This window comes from Pithys albifrons, chromosome Z, assembly GCF_047495875.1.
Source record: "Pithys albifrons albifrons isolate INPA30051 chromosome Z, PitAlb_v1, whole genome shotgun sequence".
Classification (NCBI taxonomy): Eukaryota; Metazoa; Chordata; class Aves; order Passeriformes; family Thamnophilidae; genus Pithys; species Pithys albifrons.
In genome coordinates, this window is record NC_092497.1 from 61,468,597 (window position 1) to 61,491,322 (window position 22,726).

Consider the following 22,726-nt stretch of genomic DNA (forward strand, 5'->3'; position numbering starts at 1 on the left):
CCTCCACCATCCATAACTGGAAACAGGACCCACAGATCTGATCAGTAACTGACACTGTTCCCCCAATTCCTACTGAAATGATATTTTAAAGCACCAGGTTACATGTGGTCACTGCAAGACTCCAGCAACACTTCCAAGAGTTATTTTATTAGTTTTTATTGTATCTTAAACAATGTCAAAAGAACATTGACAGAGTTCACATTCCATTTCACTTACAGGAAAATAACTGGTTATTGCAAATTACTGTTAAAGCTCCCATTGACATTATTGGTGTAGTGTAAGAACTACAACACATTATAATACCTCTGAGTTACTGATATACAAGCATCAAAAATCTTCATTCTAATAATTTGAAAACTGTTCCTTTTGTACATTTGAATAAAAGACTAAACGTACAGATCTATACACTCATTTGCTTGTCAGGTTTGGCTTACTGAGCACATATATAACTGAATATTAATAAACCTGAGTCCTGTACCTTGATTAAAATAGCCAACCAATTTCCTTACTTCTGCATCCCACCTGGAAACCCAGCAAAATTATAAGAATAATCTTATCAATGATAAAAAAAAGATGGATGAGAAAAAGTTCAATAGTTAATTAGTTGCAATTAACTGCTTAGGACCTTTTTTCACAGTTCTTAATAATGAAATGCAAACACAGTAGGCAGCAAAGATAACAATTTATTTACATGTAAGTTTTCACACTTTTGTTAAGAAATTGTGAACAGCTACAGGAAGAGGCAGTACAAAATGCTGCCTGCCTGGTAATCACTGAACAACTGCACACAAACTCACAGTGTGTAATCATCCATATCAGAGACTGGATTCCTTTGTTTCAGATCTTCAGGACTCCTGCTATTCAGTAACAGTTAAATGAGTTTTGAAATTTTATCATTTATGTACCCGACACAGATACGTGATAACAGATTTCAAGGATTATCTGCAGCTGACATACTATGTAGAAATGTGTCTTGAAAAAAGCCCTGTGAATTATCTTGAAGATAAGGCTTATTAAAAACAGTGTTCTTTGACGTAGGGACGGGGAGGCGGGGGCAGGGGGGAAGATAACACCAAAAAAGAACACCTACCAAGTTCATTTTACCTGATGATGTCTCCTGTCTTAAAACAATGCTTAGAAAGTAACAGCAAACAGTCAATATAACAAAATCAATGCCTTGATCACTAATGAGGACATATGTAAGCCCTCAAAGGCATGAAAGGCATATGCAGATCATAATTCAAGGTTGAGTGCAAGAATAATTCCTCAGCTGTCACTGTGGTCATACCATAGCCAGTTTACACCACTGAAACATATTACAGTGGTGTTTTCTTGCCTCTTTGAAAGAATTGTCTGTGGACTATTTTGAACAGTGCTGCAATAGTAGTTTTCTTTGACAACCAAATAAAAAGCAATTGCATTCTAAACATTTGTTATTATTTCCTCTCATTCTCTTTTTGGGGGGAGCATTTTCATATGTTCTCTAACTATTAAAAAGTCTTACCAAATCAGCAAAAGTCAAGGCAGGACAAAGACAAAAGCCATAAATTTTCTATGAGTTTAGAAGTACAGTGCAGTAAAATAGTCAGGCTTGAACAGCACAGAGCAAAATATTTCAAGGTAGGAAATTCAAAGGTCTTCTGGACTTAACTTTTAGGGAAAAAGAATGAGAGGATATGAATTCACTCACCAACTTTAAAAATGTGTTAATTATTCTCACTAAAGAGAAAGAAACTAAAAGAAATTGGAAGATAGGAAAAAATAGTGGGGATTGAACTCCCTACTATTTATTCATTAATAAATTTGAATGTTCATCTATGAATACTTTCTGGCAGCAATTAATAAGATATCTTTGTAAGATACATTTTGAGACTAGAAGATTTGAAAACCCAAGTTGCCAGAAATCTGGTCACCAAACAGGAAAACTCTGAATTGTTCTGAGGGCAGAAAAACTTCTCTGTTTCACAGAAAAATACAACTGTGGCATCATGGAAAAAAACAGCCAAAAGAGGCAGAAGATAGCAGTAGGAGCCAGGAACACACAACATCCATAATCCAGTGTTTAAAAAATAAATAAATATAAGCACAATCTTGGCTATGATCTATTGTCAGATACAGCTCTGGAAACAGATTCAGAGGCTAGAAATGCAATTGGCCACAAGGGTTATGAAGATTTCAGTGTAGATAGTGAAGGACAAATGGGCATAGAAACTATAGAGATAATTCTCTTGTAATTCAGGAATACACATGGATGAAGGATAAACAGAGGAAACATTAACAACAAAATACCTCTATGACTGTGAAATCATAAAAGAGGAATTGGAAAATAAACAGAGCTATGAAACAAATATGCTATGCTGAGAAGCCGGAATGAAATGTCAAGGAGCGTGAGATGATGGGATGATGAGGAAGTAGTACAGTCCATCTAAAAAGCAAAAGGATAAGGAGTTCACCAAGGAAAATCTGAATGCCTGAGACAACCCGCCAAAAATATGTGCAGTTAGTTACCAGAAGACAGAGCATGCTAAACCCACCTCCCCAAAATAAATAAATAGTCCAAGCCCCACCCAAAGAACCCCCAAAATCACCTTATGCCCAGTTTTAGTGACTCCTGACAAATTTCAGAGGTGTGACTGATCAGTAAAGCCCTCCCAAGGAAGAAGGCTCAGAGGAGATGGGCCAGGGAGCTGGGCCCAGGGAGCTCAGGAAGAATGCAGGTTGGGTCTGAGCACAGCTGTTGTAAAGATGACTTGATCTCAACACTGAGAGGACCTAAGTGTGGGTTTTACTTGAGCAAAGCAGCTCTCAACAGCTGAGAGAATCAACTGGTGGAGTGTTTCTCCCCAAAGTCATTGACAGTGTGAATGTCTCCCTGAGTCAGCCAGGCCAGTGTAGGCTGTGTGCATACAGGGCTCAGTCCAAATTAAAGACTATAAAAACCTAACAAAGAACAAAAGAGTTTTAAAGAAAGCAATGAGATTGAGCCAGCTCACATCCATAGATATCTTCCTGGCAAGGCCAGGGATGTCCAGTGTCATGATGGTGATCCCACCAGAGAGACACTGGGAACCACGTTGGTATTGGGATTGAACTCTACATTGCAATTGTTGCCTTCTGCTATGTGTAAATTTGATTTGTATTATGTTTTCAGTGTGTTTTATAGCATGAAGCTAAATCAGAAATTCCATGTAACAACAATTATCTTTATATGAATGAATGAATGAATGAATGAATGAATGAATGAGTAAATAAATAAATAAATGCATACATGCATACATACATAAATACATCTGAAGTTAAACATTATGCTTTCTACATCTGGACTATCTAAAAGAATTTGATCAGAGACAACAGACTCAGAGAACAGGTCAGTTACATGAAGAGCCAGAATAAATATAAGCAAACTCTCCAGAAGATGTATGAAGTACGTGAGACAGTAAAAATATTCCCAACTTAATTTAGGACACATGCAAAGACAAACTACTGTAATGACCAAAGGAACATTTCTTCTTTAAAAAAAAAACAAACCTGAAAAATCCAGGCTCATGAAGTCTAAAAACAGGTTGAGGAGACACAGCTCTAACTAAACACAATCAGAGGTTGATGTCCTTCTTAAGCATGGATGTAGGTCAGTTCTCTGTCATTAGCCAGCAGTCAAGTTTAGCCTGTATGCAGCTGCTGCAGGGAGCTGGAGAGCTGACAGCATCCCCAGCTTCCCCACAATAAATTGCATTTGGGGATTTTTGCCCACAGAAACTGTGTCCTCTAGTCTCTCACATTTGTTCCTGTGTGAAAGGAAGCATTCCAGAGGTGTTAACCTCCCTGATCTGACATGGACTGATCACAGTGCTGTCAGGGACTGGGCTCAATGACTGATAATCCCTTCCTATATCCCATGTTCCTATAGACAGAATAGCATGTTTTCTTTCTTTTCTTTTTTTCTTTTTTTAACTGGAGGGAGGGAGGACTAAAGGAAAGGAGAATTTTTGTAACCTCTAAATCATAAGGCTCTTCCAGCGTTCAGATCTCCAACTAAGTGGAATGATTTTTAAAGCATCCGAGAAACACCCATTCCTACAGTATATTACATCTGGAAGACAAGAGACTAAGATTATTTCTCTCATTTTTCATAGTTTTATCTATGTCCCTGTCTCGGTTTTTCTGACAACAGAGAACTCCCTGGATCTTCAGTTACCAGGCTGTGCTCTTGTCCTAGTTCAGCAAGATGGGACCAGTTTGTCACTGTGTGGGTGTGACCAAAGCTGTGTATTCCAAACCCTCTATGCCATTTCCCATGAACTGTTAATAACGGACCACTTGCAGCAGCTGCTCAGGGCACACCCGACCCCTCGGCATGTGAGCTGGGTGTGAAAGACGTCTGTGAGATAAGAGCTGTGTTAACTCCCCTCTGGGGAGTCATTAGCACCTCCACACCCAGCCTGAGGGGTCATATATGCTAATGGGCCATCAATGATCCCAAAATACCCCATGAAATACCCTCACAGAGTCAGATCACTCATTGTGTAATTCCCCACTCTGAGTGAGGTACTGGGCAGTCCCACCTGGACCTGAGGGGATATAGTCTTGGGGATTTTGTGACTTGGGGAACTACTCAACAGATCCGGACTAGGACCAGAACCTTGACAGGAGGACACCACCACTCTCGAACAGACTGCGACACTCATCTGCACGAACAGGTTTTTCACTTCCTTTTACTTTGAACTCAGAGGAACCACATGGGGCTCAGCACAGGGGCTAAGAAACACCATTGGGTTTGTGCCCCAGGGTGCTGGGTTACAGTTCTGGGTTTTGTGCGTTAAACTGAATTTCTCTTTGTGCCATTGCATTTATTGTAATATTGTTATTAAATTGTAACTCTGACTTATAATCTCTTTTGTGCTGGGTTCATTTCTTCTGCTGGTTTACCTTCAAACCAGCACAGCTCTGCAGCTCTTGGCCTTTCAAGGAAGTCTCTTCTCTTGTGCAATTAGCACTTTCAGAGGAGGATACTTGGCAAAGGTTCTAGTCTACATACTGATGACAAGACTGCATCAGTTACAACTCCAGTAGCACATGATGAAATTATGCCAAAGCATATTCACAAGGCCCTTTAGGGGCAACTCTGATGCAGTAAAATTGGCAACAATCCCTATGGAGTTTATCCTTTGTTAAATTACACCAACAGGACATTTAAAAGTCATACCTACCTAAACTGTTATTGCTGCTAGTTGGCCAGGAAGCTATTCTATCCCTTAACTTCTTCTTTTTAGAAGAGTCATCTGATTTCACAGAAAGCTCCACTTCCTGCTTCTTGATCTCTCGTACGAGTTCCATGTGGCATTGACTGAAATCCTGGAAGGAAATCTTTCCATTTTCATCTGCTCCCAGCTGGTGCATGATCTCTGCAACAGATGCCTCCATATTCAGCTGGCGGCACACCATCAGTAAGTCATTCCTAAAGATATTTTAGAGGGAAAATGGGGGAAGAAAAATTGGAAAAGTGGGAACAGAGAAGAGAAAAAAACCCAACAATCAGTTTAGAAGGAAAGGAATACTAACACTCTTTATTCTTTGTATGCATTAACGCAGAGACATTTAAAAGCAAAGCCAATTTTTTTTTTACGTTGATCCAACAGGAAAACTGTGAGGGTCGCAATAAATTACAATACAAAAGGGCTATGGAAAGGAAGGGAACATTTTTTCTTTAAGTGTAAACTTCTTTTTTCATGACATTATTAACATTTCTACTGTCAGAGGTGGACACAGGAGAGCTGAATTCTGCTTTGAATCTTCACAGTATCTTCTGTAAAGGTGATATAGTAAGAATTTGAGTCATTATCATCTGACTAGATCACTCCTTACTTAAATTTCCATTTTATTCAGGACAGGCCAAGAAATTCCTTTTGCCACTGAGCAGCAGTAAGCTAAAGAGGAAAAACATATAAAAGCCCCAAATATCACAGCAGAGAAAAGAAATACTAAATCAATTAACTGTTGCCAACCCATTCTCCAAACATTCTAACTACAAAACCCTATAAAGAGGCTTACTTGGTCCAATTGTTTAATGAAACTCATAAAAGGGGTACAAAGACAGTATTATGAAAAATATTGAATGGAAGTGGCCAAAATAGAGTGAAACCCAGTCCACATGGAAAATACTTTCAGCATATGATACACTGACACATTTAGACAGTGTGCTTGTAGCAGAGATGCCTGCAAATAACCATAAATATATTATCTTGGCAAAAGAAACAAGTCAGCAACACTATGACCAATGCCAGTTTTTATTTTATGTGAGGACAACACAGACAAGAACCTCAATAACACACCTTGCACTGGCCCCATCAGAAAATATTCTGAGGGGGTTCTTCCTCACCACTCTGTCTTTTTCCTTTTTCAAAGCTGAAGTACAGAAAAGTCCTTTGAAAGAAAGAGTTGGTAAAAAAATGGTCATGAATCAGAAGCTGATGACTAAATAAATGAGGAATAAACATTAACAAGTCTAGTCTTGGAACAGAAAAGAAGATTTTAATTGGATATGAATGTAAGTGGACTATTAGACAGTCTAATACCTGACATTTTTGAACAGGGGCAGGTCTGAAGCTCAGTGAAATCCCTCAGTCAGTTGTTTCATCAGAGACTAAATCAACCTCTCAGAAAAGAGTGGGTTTTGAAGATGCTGTCATACTGTCTTTTTCCTCAAAATGTAAACCATAAAAACCTCTTTGGTGTCCTTAGGCAAACAGAGCTCTGCAACTCTAAACCCCAACCAAAGAATCTTCCTGACTATGCAGAAATCTTCTGCTCCTTTCCAGATGCTCAGTTATCATAAAAAAAAAGGAGACAAAGTTGACAGATTGCCTCATTCTGCTGCTACTCAGGGAATATAAGCCACCAAAAAAAGGGAGAGCCAGAAGACCCTCTTTCACACTCTTCTTCCTGTTCCTCTCCCAGCTAGCCCTAGCTCACTACACAGGAAGAGGTATGGGGGAGAGAAGGAATCTTGAAACAACTTCTCCAACAAAAGCATTTATCAAATTACAATAAATCACATTCTAAATAAAACGTGGGCAAGCCAATTCAGTCAAATCTGAAGCAAGAGCTGCTCTACATTATCAAAACCTCCTTGGTGCCCTGTTCTCTCTGATCTGAAAAACATTTTAAAAATTACCACTACTTCACCACTCACATCTCACAGTTTCTATCCTGCCACCCTTTTCTGAAACACCTTTTGAATTTGACTACATAACACCACCACACTGATTTATAGCACAAATAATATGAGTATGTTTCTATGTTATGGCTTTTAAGAATCCTAAAAACACATTGCTTACTTTTATGTTGTACAAAATCTCTCTGTAGGAGAAAGGTAAAGGAAATATGCAATATTACTATTATGTGAATTATTTACATATTTAGTATTATTATTTCATTAGTAATATCAGAGCATCATTCAGAAGGTGTCTGTGAAAACATAAAACAGTGAAATACTCAAAGTTCATGAATGGTTTCACTGAGCTCATATATTATCACAATCAAGGTCCATCTATTCTGTGGAAAGAAGTTGTACATTGGATGGAGCTCTGTGAGTCTCTTCCACGCAGAAATTCCAGAGCTGCTAAAACAGAATAATTGTCTGAGTTGTTTACAGCAAAACTGGAACATAATACCAATATTTACATTACGACCATGTATTCCAGAAACAACCAACAAACAAACCTCGCAAAAACAACACTAAAACAACCGAATCTCTACTTACAACAAGAAATAACTTTATTACAGGAGAACGAATTTACATTATGTAGGTCATATATTTGTAATATAAGCTATTATTACTTGCAATTAATTTTCCCATCAGAGTTTTGCTCTTATCTTTGAACTTAATCAATGAATAAATAATCTCCTAGGCTCAGTTCCCTGTTTCTAAAAATTAAAAAAACAATACAGATATACAATCTCACAAGGATGTTGCAAAGGAAAATAAGGATGACAGTGCATTCAGGTTTTTACACTGGTCATGACAGACAAAATTAAGCAACATCTTCATGAGTTCTCTTGTAACAGATCAGATACACCACCACAGACTGAGGGACTCTGTGTGCTAATTTTGAAATAAGTTTCAGGAAAAGCAGTGCAGAGTGATTCTGCCAGGGAGGTCCAGGACACACGATTGTTGCTCTGGCCCCAGAAGAACTACCCTTCCGCACTGGGATGGCAGGATGCTGGGGCACCCGTGGCACACATTACACCGCCCTGCTCATGACAACTGCAAGCCTCCATCACAATACAGCCCACAAGGACACATCCAAACCTGTATCTGGTCCCAGACAGTCTAAAGGTGGAAGTTTTCTCTCCTGTTACACAAATACAAACCAACTATCATTTGTAGCATCTGCAGCCTGAGGACATTGCCTGAAGCAACATACAGCAGTACAAGAAAAGATGCAATGAATTACAAAACCCAGAAAAATTGAAACTACTCATAACTGAGGACTACAAGTACTACTGAAAACAGACTTCATTTACTTAGAGCAATGTAAAATGACAGAGTGGTTCACTGGTGCTTGGTTGGGCTTTTTATATAAATGAAAGATCAAAATTAAAATGACTGAAATTTCTGCTACACAATGAAAGAGTAACACAGTCTTTTTCTTTCCTAGAACATCCATATTTCAAGTTGTACTTGTTTTTATGTTGTTCTGATTATTGCATTGGTAAGCACAAACAACTACCTAGGTAAACATGAGGATGCTGCATAGTATCCACAAAGTGTTGGCTCCAAGATTGAAAAGAAGCAGTGGAGTAACTCCTGGTTCTTTTCCTGTCTTACGTTCTACAAAACTCACAAAGGAAGTCTGGTAAGGATGGTTCCAAAAGAAACTGTATATTTTCCTTGAAACTATTTAAATTTTTGGATACCGAAAAGGTATAACTATTTTGCCAGGAAACATTTAATCTTCACCTATACAACTTTCAGTCTGGGCACACAAATACCTTTGAAAAAAGAAGTCAAAATTAAAGATGCAGCGAGCTCCCTAGAGGCAAGTGCAGTAAATAAACAAACAATGTAAGAAAAACTGTTGGACGCAGTTGTGTTGTGAGTCACTTCTAGACCAACACTGTAGATAAACTGGAATCTATGTGAAACATCTAAAAATAAAAAAGGACTAACCTAAGAAGGATTGCCTGTCTAACAGAGCACTCAGAGGCAATAAGGAGTTGCTGATCTAAAATGCGTACTGAAATCACTCCAATTAGATCCCTGTTATCCTTGGTAGGAGAATGTTTAACTTAGGTCCCTGATGTAGCCACCAATCCACAGCACCCACTGCTTCATCTGCTCTGACACAGCAAGTCAAGCCCCTGGCTGTTTAAATCACAGAGTCAAATCAGTTTTCTGTCTTTTCTGTGAACAACTGCAGGCAAACAACTCTGGAAACAATCTTGGAACTATGTTCATCTTCAGGCACAAGCCTTGCAAAAGGCTCACAGACTGACACCTTCTGCTCTGAGTAGAAGACAAGATTCTATAAGAGTTTTAGATTGGGAAAGAAATGGTTTGATGAGGGGCTCCAAGCACCACATAAGGCAGGCTGTACAAAATGCTTGTTTCTCAATCTGTATGAATGAAATTAACAGTACTTCCTAAACTATCCAATAAACAGAGAATGCGCAAACTATAAACAGTGTATTATCCTATGATCTTCAGAAAAACCATCTTAAGGCAAACACAAGGTTACCAGACTATAAGACTATTTCCACTGCTGTCTGTAAAACATGATTAAAACGATGTTCTCACCTACATGTGGTGCTAAATGAAGAATTTATGTAGTTTTGCATTCCACCTAGGACCTGAGATATGTTGCACTTTACAAATCAGAAAAAAAAACAACAGTTCAGGAAAGTTCACTAGCAGACAGAGCACTCTAGAAGACCAGGAAAAAGGACAATTATCCACAGTACTTCTTACTTGACTTGCTTTTCTGAAGAAAGAATTTCTACAAACAGTAATGACCACAAAAGAAAAAAAAAAAGGAATCTGTTCCTCTAATCAGTTTAGACTTGGAAACATGAGATTTTATTATCTTTATCACAATCTAAACAGTTACATTTTCAGATTGTTTCACATGCAAATACTTTAACAGGTATTTTTTGATTCTCCAATTCACTCAATTACTACCAATTTTGATGGTCTAACAATAAAGAAGCTGTTACTATCTCAGGTGTAGATCATCCTGATAAGACCAATACAGCATTTCCCTATTATCTTTCAAAGGAAGTGGTAAGGCAAGACTGAATTTACAGCTGCTGAAGAAATAATCAGGACAACTTCAGAAATGTTGGACTTTTACACCTACTGCCACCTGGATGTGCTGAAAAAAGGGCAGAGAATGAAAAACTGCAAGTTTTCTGCAACGATACATCTGCCTAACAGTTAATGTTAGTGAAAGAGGCCTTTAGTTCTAGTCTCAGTTTAAGAAACGGCATTCATGATCACTACTATGCATACAAAGAAAGGCTGATAAATTGATGTGTAAACAATTAATTTCTTATGCATATATTTGGAATAGTCAAAACATTGCTAAAGAAAATGTATTTTGTTTCAAGAATATTGTCTTTGGTTTTGCTTACAGTACCTTGTAGTGTTAACCTATACTCACAAATGCTTTTTTAGACAAATGTGTAATATATGCACTAACGCCCATATTGTTAATTTTTTATGTAAGGTTCAATTTCCTTATGGTTTTCCTAATGCTACCTATTTTCCATACATCAAATATATTGTCAGCACAAGTCAAAAGCTGTAAATGAGCCATTTTCAACTAAGCTGATGTTTTTTGCAAGGCATGAATAACATGAAGCAGAATGGGATGCAGAACAGGCACATTAGCTGGCCACACTTGTCAAAATTCTGAGTAGCAACACTGTTGATACTGGGACTCAAAAACTGACACTGAGGCTTTAGTTTTAACATCTCATTGTGAATAGGAAGGCAATTCATGCTACATGTTTTTTCATGCTATGTGAAAACCTGAGGAGACATAAGAGCACTAATTGACATTTGCTAGTTTTACAGGATTATTTTTCTCTTTTTGCCCTCAAATCTGAGGAAAAGAAAGCAAAACGTAAGCATAAAGTCTGAAGCAAATGGGAAAAAAGGTCACTGAACCAGACTACAGTCCAACAAGTAGGTATTTATTCCATAACCGCTGAGTTCTATATACTTGAAGTGTATGTGGCAGTATATGGGATCTTGCACATTTGCTTGACTATCCTGGAAGCACATGAGACAAATTGTAAAACTCAGTAGATAACCTTTTAAACAGAGGAAGACAGTCAACTAAGTCCTAACAGAACGGAAAATATATTAGGAAAAAAAACAACAACAAAACCAAAAACCAAACACAAAAGAAGAGAAGTGATGCAGAACTAAACAAGGTGACCCTGCTCACAGGAAGGAATTAGCCTGGAAAAAGAAGTACAGAGCAGAGGAATGTTGCACTGGCCACATCAACCTAGTATTTTTAAAGTATAGAAATTCTTAACCTCACTATGAAAACATTATTGCTTCAAACTACCCTCAAGAAAAACTATTCCTATATTCTCAAATATTACAAATTCTCCCAGCATGGCACAATGAGAAACCAGGGTACAGCTGCTGTTACAGGTCAACAGGAAATAGAGTCAGAGAAGCTTCAAGAGGAGAAAAACACAACATGAATGAAAAGATGAAGGCAAAGCAATGAGGTTTTAGTTATATTTCAAATATAAGAATAGTGCAGAACTCCATTTTTATGACATTATAAGTCAACTGAACAAGACTTATGTTATTAAAATGTCACCCCACAGAAATACAGCACATAATGAAACTGGAGAGGACTGTAATTGTTGAAAATTATCCAACACTGTCCTCAGTGACATGAAAACATATACCTGTGTCATCACTCTTGGATGGGTGTCTAAGTTGGTTTTTTAAGAATGCTAGTGTTCACTTGTGTTCTATCCTAGTGCTCTACTGTTCTCTCCTGCAAGTTTCCCAATTTAAAACTTCCCAGCTACAATTCAGATTGTCACTGCAGAAAGGATGTTAACAGTGTGTTTTCTGCCATCACAGTGGATATTACAGATTTAAAACCCATCATCAGATGTTCCACCTTCTTCTGAGTAAATTACATCATTTTCTGCATCTCTAGTCATCTTCACTGAGGTCCTCCTGTTTTTGCTAAATGATTCACAGATCTGATGGATGACACCACACCAAGCCAGACAATAGTTTAAAGCATACACTGAAAAGGGATGAAAAGTTGAAAGTAAAAGTTCTGTCTATAATAGCACGATTCTGTTAATTCAAGTTTGACACCCACTACAAATATCAGATTTTCTTCAATCACTCATCCTGTCATTTATTACCACCAAATGTGCTATCATCTACTTATCCCAACTTTATCTCACTTGATTTTTTTATGTCAGCACCAATTGTGACTCTTATCCCTCAGCATTTCTACAATTTTCCTTAGTTTGGTGTCATCTGAAATTTAAGAATGTTTACTTGTTGTCATGCCCTCCTGATCATTATTTTTTAGTAATACTGATCTGGTTCAGGCCATCCTTCTGATATCAATTTGATACAGTATTTTATTTGTAAAATAAAGCATTGGTACCTAATGATATCCAAGCATTGCTTGAAAAAAACCCCAAACTAAACTGTCTCACTCTATTTCCTTGGCTTGCCTAGAAGTGTCATAACAGAACACCAAACCCCTTAATAAAGATAAGATAGAAAACATCTCTTGTTCCACTTCCACCACTAACCACACTCACTAGATTTAGGAAAGATTAGATGGGTTTGACATAACTTTTTCTTAACGAGTCCATATTCAGCCAGTTATCTGTACACTGATCCAAACTTTGCCACATTTTTAAGAAAATAAGGGTTTTTTAAATCTTTCTCCATTTTCTCTTACTTCCATTTTTTAGAAAGAGCTCAGGGATTAAAAAAAAGTAAAATAGTTCTGAGGGCATTTTTAGAAATCTTATGTCAAGATTTTTCAGTACAACTAATTAAAACAAATCCAAGTACTCTCTAGCTTTTTTCTTCCCCCTCTTTTTCAAGGTATTTGTTACCAGCTCAATTTGCAGGAACCACCTCACTATACTTGTTATTTTCAGTGTGGAAAACGAAACACAGAGAACAGGTCACACTTCCCAGCATCAACAGCTCACTGGCTCCCTCTCTTGGGTGCTCTTTCTCTCTTTTTTCTTATTGTTTCCATACTGTGGAACAATTCGCCGTTACAGTGCAATTCCCCAATAGTTTGATTTTCTGCCTTGTATATTCTGGTGCCCGTTCACAAATTGCAGATTGACCTAGTTCCACTATGTTGAGCAGCAGCAGGAAAAGACAAGGTTAACAGTCAACCAGCCCCCAAACACTGTATTCTTACTCATAATTCAATTCATAACAAAATAATTCAATTTTACTTCACAGCTCTGTCCTGCCTTGGCTACCTCTCACAATACTATTATTACAAGCATGCAGCCTACAGCATCACTCCTCCCTCTGGGAAAGATCCTTCGACACCACAGTGCCTGCTTATGTGTCCCCCACTTCATAGGGGAGATATGGACAAAACTGCCAGTCTGTCACAGGACCTTCCAAAATGGAAATGTATTTGATAGATGGCACAACAAAGGCACATTCTACGCATTAGAAATAAAATTTTGGACTCTGGTCATCTACACCAAACTGTTAACAAACTGCATCTCACAACCTGGGAGAACAGTGAGTCTGTTCTTGGCTAAGGGTCTCATCTCAGGAGACAGAACTGATGCAGCCAAACAAAGGTCCATTTATCAACAGAGAAGCAGAGCTTGTCAGTAGAATCGCTACCATCATTTATGCTGCTTGCTAGTTTCAAATACTACTAATACACAGTATCAATTCCTACAGACTCTACAGACTCTACCACAACCTACAGACTCTACCACATAGTTAGGAACTACCAGGAGCACAGGTTTTGTTCAGAGGTCTCTGTTACCTGACTTATCTTAAAAATTACATAAGGGATTTAATTGAATAACTGCTAATACTACATAAATACTGTTTCATTCTATTAAAGACAAGAAAGTACTGCTGCAGAAAAACTCTCAGAAGAAAGGAATATATTGAATGTGCTGATTACAATTAATCATTACAGCTCATTAGAATGATGTTAATTATCACAGAAGGTAAATGCCTGCAAACAGTCACTATACTTTGATGAATTAGACATATGTATTATTTATTCCAAGAGATGCACATGAACATTCACATTGGATTTGCAAAGCCATGTATTCATGCTGTAACTTTTCCTCCAGATGCCATTTGAAGCCCATCCTTTGGACAAAATTAGGCACAACACTAGCCTTGTTAATATCTTTCATTTACCAGCTGACATACTGGGAGTCTAAATAAAACCACTGTTGTGCCTTTACACTTTTGAGAGCAATGCCATTTTTATGGTCATGAATGAAGTTTTAGAGAGATTTCTTAGTTCAGATCATTTGGAGTGAATCACACTTAAAAATTAAGCAGACATAACCAGAGAGATCACAGCTAAACCTCAAACTCAATTTTCTTACCCACTCCCCTGCCTTATGCCAACACTAAAAGTCACAGAGCCCTATAACAAGCCACAACTATAAACTGATCATGCTGGAAAGACATATTTCTTACTGAGCTAGTTTTCAGCTAGGGTGACTTTTTGACTAAACAAATTCTAGAGCATACACAGTGAAACTTCAGGACCATGCACAGTGGAAAAGTTCATTTGGCAGCACAGGCTGACTTCAAAAATTTCATTAAACCCTCCACTCACTTTTCTCAGTTCATTGCATAACCTCACTTAGAGCTGTGTGTTTGCCAGGTGCCCAGGTATTTTGTGAGGTTCCTTTACTCCTTATCAAAACATGTATGACCTTTTGCTTGAATCAATTTCAGGTACTCACTGTCATACCCCAGTAATCAAAAACAAAGAAATTTTAAATCATTTTAGAATCCATGCACAACTACCAGCAAAATACATGCACATGGCATCCTCAAACAAAAAATACAAATAACTACAAGGCATTAACCACTCATTGGCAAAACTCTTCTTTCAGGTGTCTCCTAAAGCAGTCAACTCACCCCTTAATTTCAAACAACAGGTTTTGGTAATCCTGAAAACATATAGAAAGCTGGTCCTCAGCAACATGAGCTAACCAACAGTGGTGAAGGTTGCCAACTGCCTTGTCTGCTATCAGCAGAAGATGCGATCACACATGAACAAGACAAGATCAAGTATTTACTGTAGTCCCAGTCATACTGCTAGAACTGCCAGCAGTGGTTTCTATGTTATAAAGCCAGGCCTATGGACCTGATAGAAAAGCCAAGTACCAAAGCATCTTGTGAAGGCGCCTGCTCCTTATCACCCTTGGGAGAAGAGTAATCGAGTATATTAGCAATGCTACAATCTTTCAGATTGCCACAAAGAAACCCAAGAAAACACAAGCAAAAAAATCCCAGTTTAACAGTTCCTTATTTTTTTCCCCCTCCAGGCCCACAAAAGGGAAATTACAGGCTTTAAAGAGAGCTTGAATCCTCTTACAGTAATACTCCAAATAACATGGTATTTGCAACAGCCCCAACCAAAAAAAAATCAATAAAAAATCAATAAAGATATGAAATATAACACATGGAAGTCAGCTGGATGGTAACTTTCAAAGGGATGAAAATGTTTAACATTTATATTCTCAAGTGACTCACTGGTCAGTTTTTCCACATTACAATCCACCTGGACAACAAGTTCCTAAGAAAGTGAATACAGTAATACCATGTAACAACAAGCCTGAGATAAATACTTCAGTATGTGTACCAGACTCTTAATGCCAACAAGGAAAATAATGTAATAGCCTATATATATATATCAAATAACTTCACTAACTTCAAACATTAACAGCTCCAGCTAAAACATCCCTCAGAGGTGTCTAATGTTTACACAAGAACTGGACCGCTAACTCATTAAAAAATATGACAAGTTCAGAAAATTCAAGTTTGAATATATTCCTCTGACTGTGCATTAGTTGTAATAAATACAGACTTCAAAATGCAGAATCCTTTAATGCATGTTGATCCTTGGTATGCTTTCTAGACACAATATTTAGCCAAGGGATACTTTTTTCCTCATCACAAGCTAAGCATGCAGGGTGTCTTGCTGGCTTTTCATCTACATCTGCCCTTCTGTTTTTCCCTGTAACTTCTTCCTTTTTTGGTTACAATGCTCTGAGAGGATCTGTGGAAGACGAAATTAGACTAAAACCCCACAAAACTCCGTATTGTGGAATCACTGACTAAGGCAAGTTCCAAGAGGATCACAGAAAACAGACTACAATCATTTGAGAAACAACACAATGCTTCCAGTCACCACCTCACTTGGCATACAGCAAATATTATGCTGTATCCAGATAAAAGCACTCCTTCAGTTACATGGATCACAAACACTGTGACAGCCTCTAAATGGAGATGGATGAAAAAAAAAAGTCTAGAAACAGTCTGGGAGCTGAAAATCTTTTCAAGACAAACTAAAAAACTAGTTCAAGGACAAAGTCCATTCTACTAAAGTGTGTGTGGGGAGGGGAGGGCTAAGTTTATATTTTTTGGTTTGGGGTTTTTTCAGTTGGTTGGTTGGGGGTTTTGTGGGGTTTTTTTGTTGCTGTTGGTTTGGGTTTTGGTTTTGGTTTTTTTTTGGTTTTGTTTTTATTTGGTTTGGGTTTTTTGTTTGGTTTGGTTTGGGTTTTTTGGTGGAATTTCTAAAAGTGCACTAGGTAGAGAAAGCACAGAGCAAATAGTCCAGACTTCAAGTGAGAATAAAATCCTGTACTGGAGGTCTAAGAACTTCTGTGGATCTGTAAGAACAGCTCAGCAATACAAAGAGCCAGACTAAGGGCAAGGACTAAGCAAAGCCTTGTCCTGATCTTGTTGATCCTTTGCAGACTGCTTCTAAATGATATCTCCTTGCTAGACAGTTGGATTGAGGCCAGAATTAGGACTGTATGGTACAGGAACCAAACTGCTTTTGAAATTTGAAATCCCAGTAGCTGCAAAAGTAGTAGAATAGACATTACTTCTCTCGCAAGTCTTCAAAGGCAGAGTTTTAATTTCATCTGTTCTGTTAGAGAGCAGACCTTTTTTAAACTTCTTAGCTTGTAGAATATATGGCTTTATCTTTCCCTAGTCTGTTGACATTTGAGCACTCACAACTTGTTCCTGGTATGGCTTCCAATGAGTACAGAATAGCCTGCAGAGGATAGAAAGAACCTATGTGCAGAATATTAACTCATGCCCAAAATAAGTTTTCAGAGACCCTGAACATACTTGCATAGCTCATAAATGGTCATTCTATGAGTTAAACTCTTCTTTTACCACCATTGGTGACTTGGCTGGTCACAGACAACTCATTGATTCTTCTCTTCCATTTACTAGATCCTTTGGTGCTTCAATAGGTATTTCTTTAAATGTTAAGCACAGAAATTCAAGCACATTAGCAAAATCAAACACCTCAAAGAAACATTAAATGAAATGGTGAGGACTGAGGTGGAGAGTAACAGAGAACATAATCTCTTCCCATAAAAACTCAATTGATAGATATACACTTCCTCTTCTTAAAAAGTTTTTTCTCCTCTAATAGTATGTGGCCACTAGATGCAAAAACAGGGTAGGGATGCCAAAACACACTCCTCAGGAAAACTGGCAACGCCCTACTACTACAGCCCATTAAAAAAGGGAAGGACCAGTTTGTCCTTACAAAGGTTTTGAGGTCCCAAAGCTATGCACCACTAAAACCACTCAGGTAACAAATCAAATCCAACAAGTTCCTTTTAACTGCTTCTGTGAAGGGCCAGCAAATGCTCAGTCATTCAGCATGTCCTTTTAATAGGCTATATAAGCTCAATACATAGTTAGTAGGTTTATGTGTATTTTAACAGCTTACTTTAGTTTCACCAAAGACTTTCTGTAAAGCATTGACCCCAGTGTAAAAAAATCTGTGTACACAGACAAAACTTTTTTCAAACAAACTGTACAAACAGAACTTCATTCTATTCTTGTTAATATGGCAACCATTTTCTCTACAGACTAAACAGTAGCTTTACTTCATAACCCTCAAGTTACTTATCCATGCTTAAAAGTTAAAATGAGAAAACAAGCATATTTGTATCTTAATAATGAAATTAATTTTTTCTTCACCCATTATTTCCATAACTCATACTTTTATTTTTTAAAGCAAAAGCAATTCCTGAAGATTCAAAGTTACCTTATTTAGATTTTGCAGTGTTAGAATAGAATAATCTAGAAACCCATTTAATGACTTCTGCAGTAAAGCTGAAATTCATTATGTGCTAAATGGAATTTCAGTACAATCCAGATATAATAAAGCTACAAGGCAATTAAGTTTCTGAAGACATTAATCTAGCCTGTCACCCATAAAAACTCAGCATCATCCAAGGCCACATATGCAGACATCACAAAAAACAAACTAACAAAAAAAACAGGCACAGGTGCTCTTCCCAATACACCAATGCTCTGAAGCTGAAAATGTAACACCGTGTTCTGAAACTTTTCAAAGCAAACAGAATAAAAAGCAAAACAAAGGAAAGCAGTGACTGGTTCTTTTAGTTAAGTGCTTTTTGTTAGCAACAGCACAATTCAGCTACAGATGTAAAATATACATTTCTGCTCTAAAGAGTGTTTAAGGCTGCCTTTTGCTCTTAGCAAGGCACATGCAGACAATTTCAAGCATTTGTAATTCAACCTTAACCATGGACTGCTTTGCAGTTGTGTTTTTTGTTTTTTGGTTTTGGTTTTTTTTTCTGGAGGAGATTTTTCAGTTGGTTCGTTGGTTGGTTGTTTTTTGTGAAGTTACCTGTTGTTATGGAAGTATCAGAAGAATGCCAAATATTGGCAAGATGTTAAAATAATTAGGTAACAAATATTAACCCCAAAAGAAGCAAAAGCCATTTCAATACAAACCAACAAGTTAAAACTCTAGTGTTTTCTTAGTACTTGCTGAATGTTGCAAAATTTCAATATGCTCATGCCAATACAATGCTTAGCATTTTATATCTCATCATTCAGCACCTTCTGGGTTATAATCACCAATGGTATGTGCTTAATTATGTTTTATTGGTTTGATATAATCTTAGCTATTTAGAGCCTGAAAATTAATCAATAACTCAGGTGAGAGCCTGAAAATTAATCATTATTCTCAGGACATGCTCCTCCTCTCCATCTGTGCCTTTACTTCCCTGCTGTTATTTGAAGAGGTTTATTACAGCTTGATGCACAACAAAGCGTTTCCACAGCTGAGACACCATGTTACTTCATTAGGAATGCAAATATCTCTTTTCCCCATGCAATATGGACTAAATAAACCCGCATACAAAATGCCTTCCTTTGCTGCAAGTATAGAGATTTCTTCTTCCGTAACAGCTCTTGAGTTGGAAAGAAAGGAGTCTTATAAACAAACTGCTGCATGTGTCATGCAAAGAAATGACTGACCAAGCTTTAGCACTGCAGGCAGAAGAGAAGGGATACTAATTTTCTAAGATATGACAACATGTGCTCAGTAACAGCTGAAGAGCTGCAAATTTCAAACCCATTGCAATGAAAATAAGTAAGTTCTGAAAGAGGTCCAAGCTAGATAGCAAATTGATCAGTTTTAGTCCACATGGAAAGAACTGATTTTACAGTGCTGGCTTCTGTGTTTTCAGCTTTGTATACAGATGCCAATGCATTTATTGCAATGTTTAACCTGCTGTAAAAGACACAGTAACATGCAGAAGTCAGTCTACCACTGCCACTGGGGCTACAGGGAAGGCAAAAGAAATTCTTGTCCTCAAGGATGAGCAAAGCAAGCCCAAAGGAAAAAGGGCAAGAAGGAACAGGAAAACCAAGCAAATGGCCTGTATGAAACAAAACCCCTACAAACAAACAAACAAACAAACAGCATGACCAAGACAAACAGTATGCACAGAATGGCAGTATTAACTTCAGTGTAAAAGCAGTTGCAACTTTTTTGTCTTTATTTTAATTTGTTGCACTGAAACAGATGCAACTGCCTAAACACCAGGGCTCTATACAAGACCAAACCCCCAGTTCCTATACTTTTAACAGTGATGCGATGAATCAGAAGGAGTTGACTGCAAGACTATGGTGGTACATACTATAAATACATCCAAAATCCACTGGGCAAGTCTCCTCCTGCATAAGCCATTGCCATAACACAGTTTATAAGAGAAATTGAGTCACTCCACAAAGTAAGAAAGGCATGCCATTTAAACACCAGATTACCCAGGGTAGCCAATGAAGGAAAGAAAAGTACTGAACACCCTCTTAATGTCAAGGATCATTTGCTAAATATTCATTCGCTACTTTCTCACATATACAGAGATATAAAGGAAGACAGTAGTTTATAACACCATGTTCTCTGATAACAGCCATACCTGTTCTACCTTGAAGGTACAACTTCCTCCAAGCAAAGTATTAGCAGCCTTCAACACTGAACTCACCATCTCCTGAAGGACTTTCAATCACTATCCTCTGGGATTTATTTCTATTTCAAGCTGAAATCCAAAGTCCTTACTCAGATAAGTCCTGGTGTTTTCAAAGCTTTCAAACAGTGTAGTTCAAGCAACACACTGAAATAGCTTTTTTGAAATACACAGTATAACAAATTTGGAACAACACTTAGGGAACTTGGAGAAGTTGATCAGAAAGGAGTGGCTTGTGCCAAGGTAGGATCTCTCAACTGTCCATATGAAACACTAAAATATTAACAGTCCCTCAGTAAGGTCTTTACATTTTAAATATACAGATATCTATTGAGTTTACATTGCCGAAAGGCATCACAGTGCAGATCAGTGAGTGTGCTCTGAGAAGGCAGTGTGCTTTTTAAGTTACCATCCCAAGTTTTCAGACATCAGAATAAATTCCTTGAAGACCATAAACAAATGGAAAGAAGGAGACTTAGCACACTGGTTGGAAAGCATACATTTTCAAAGTTTATATTTCAAAACCACAACTGTCAAAATAATCATTAGAGTAGAAGGGAAAAAAGAGAGTGTTCAGGGAGCTGTTTAGATAAGAAATATCACAACCCTTAAACTTTATTTTTAAAGTGACTGCCAGTTGTTACAGATTTTCAACAACTTTGTGGCTCCAAAGAGATGGCAGTGGGGATTCAAGTTTGCTTAGCCTTTCTGCAGGGTCGTATTTTTTAGGTTACAGGTTAGATGAGAGACTGAGAAGTTCTGTCACTCTGTTCTCTAGATGCTGTTGCTAATTGCAACTATCATATGTTTAATTTTGAAAATGCAAGTTTTCCCCACCTCTAGCAAACAGCGCTTTTGGAAGTTCCATATTTTTTAAATTACAGAATGAGAGCAGAGGACTAGACTCAGAAATACAATTCCCACAAAGCCTTCTCCTGTCCAAAACACACTGCCATTGCTTCCAGACACATGAACATCCCATTACAGCTTATTTCTAATTATCTACTGCAAATGCACAAGCTCACCCTTTCCAAAATCTGTCAGCCTGGGTGACACTCTTTAAAGTCACCGGGGGCCAGTAGAGGAATTTAAATGAGATCGTGTAACAAGTATATCGATAAAAACGTAGTAACAAAACCCGATGACCTGGGAAACTACTACGAATTTTCTCTCAGATAAGCTATGACCACCTTCGTGTGTTTACTGGGAAAAACCACCTGCCCGGGGCATGAGGTGATAAAAGACGCGGGTCAGGAGGCGTCGCTTTTCAGACCCGGTGGACGTGGAAGTCCTCCGGGCGCTATTTGCCCACTGTCCCGGAAAGCTCTGGGTGCTGAGTTCCCGGCGGAGCCCCGCTCCTGAGCCCTCCGTCTCGGTGCCGCGGATGGATGGAGCCGCGAGAGCGGAGAGTCCAGCGGGGCTGCGCTCCCGCAACTGCTCAAACTCGCCGGGAAGTTGAGCCGATGGAGGATGGGGAGGAGGGGAAGGACGGGACGGCTCCGTACCGGCAAAGAGCCGCTTCCCGCTGTCGCTACCTGCTGATGAAGCCATCCCCGTCACCGTCGCAGGTCTGGAAGAGGCGCCTCATCCTCTCCTCCTCGCCCGTGCTGGAGGTATCGCTGCTGCCGCTGCCGGCGCTGCTCACCCCCGCTACGGCGGCTGCCGCCATCATGCGCCCGGCTGCGGAGGAGGAGGAGAAGGGGAAGGAGGGGAAGAGGGAGGAGGAGGAGGAGGAGGAGGCGAGGCTGCCTCAGGCGCCCGGGATTCCCAGTCCCGCCGCGCCTGCAAAGTGCGAGTGGCAGCACAAAACGGGGCGGGGGCCGGAGCGGAGCCCCCGGACGGGACCACGGCAGCGCCGGCACTGGGAGGGAGCGAGGAGAGGCTCCACGCTCCCCGCCTGCCCACCGCATCCTCCTGCCTCCGCTGCCGGGGACACGGGCTCGCCAAACCGGGGCCAGTTGCGCTCCCAGTCGGCGCGATCCAAACTCATCCCGAGGGTCGCTTGTTCTCATGTGGCTGGGCAGGCCCGGCTCCCGGCATTGGGTGTGCTTGGCTGTGCTCTTTGGAAGCCGAGCCCAGACAAACCAACAAACCCCAATGCTTTCTGTAGCCCTGTGTTTGCACTTGACGCTGTTTGATGGGCTATTTTTCAGGTGGGAGC

The 22,726-nt window shown here is 39.0% G+C and overlaps 1 protein-coding gene across 2 annotated transcripts in view; it reads right to left on the minus strand.

Moving 5' to 3' along the window:
- Nucleotides 1-22,253, minus strand: part of MCC (MCC regulator of WNT signaling pathway) — a 195,023-nt gene extending 172,770 nt beyond the window's left edge. Inside the window, exons 1-2 of one of the 2 annotated variants that reach the window (XM_071580618.1) lie at nucleotides 22,101-22,253; nucleotides 5,208-5,455 (exon numbers count right to left, since the gene is read on the minus strand). In XM_071580618.1, the coding sequence (XP_071436719.1) occupies nucleotides 5,208-5,455; nucleotides 22,101-22,237 (385 nt within the window). In that variant the 5' untranslated portion in view covers nucleotides 22,238-22,253. The remainder of the gene's footprint in view (nucleotides 1-5,207; nucleotides 5,456-22,100) is intronic. The other variant, XM_071580617.1, reaches the window with a different exon arrangement.
- Nucleotides 22,254-22,726: the final 473 nt, after the last annotated feature.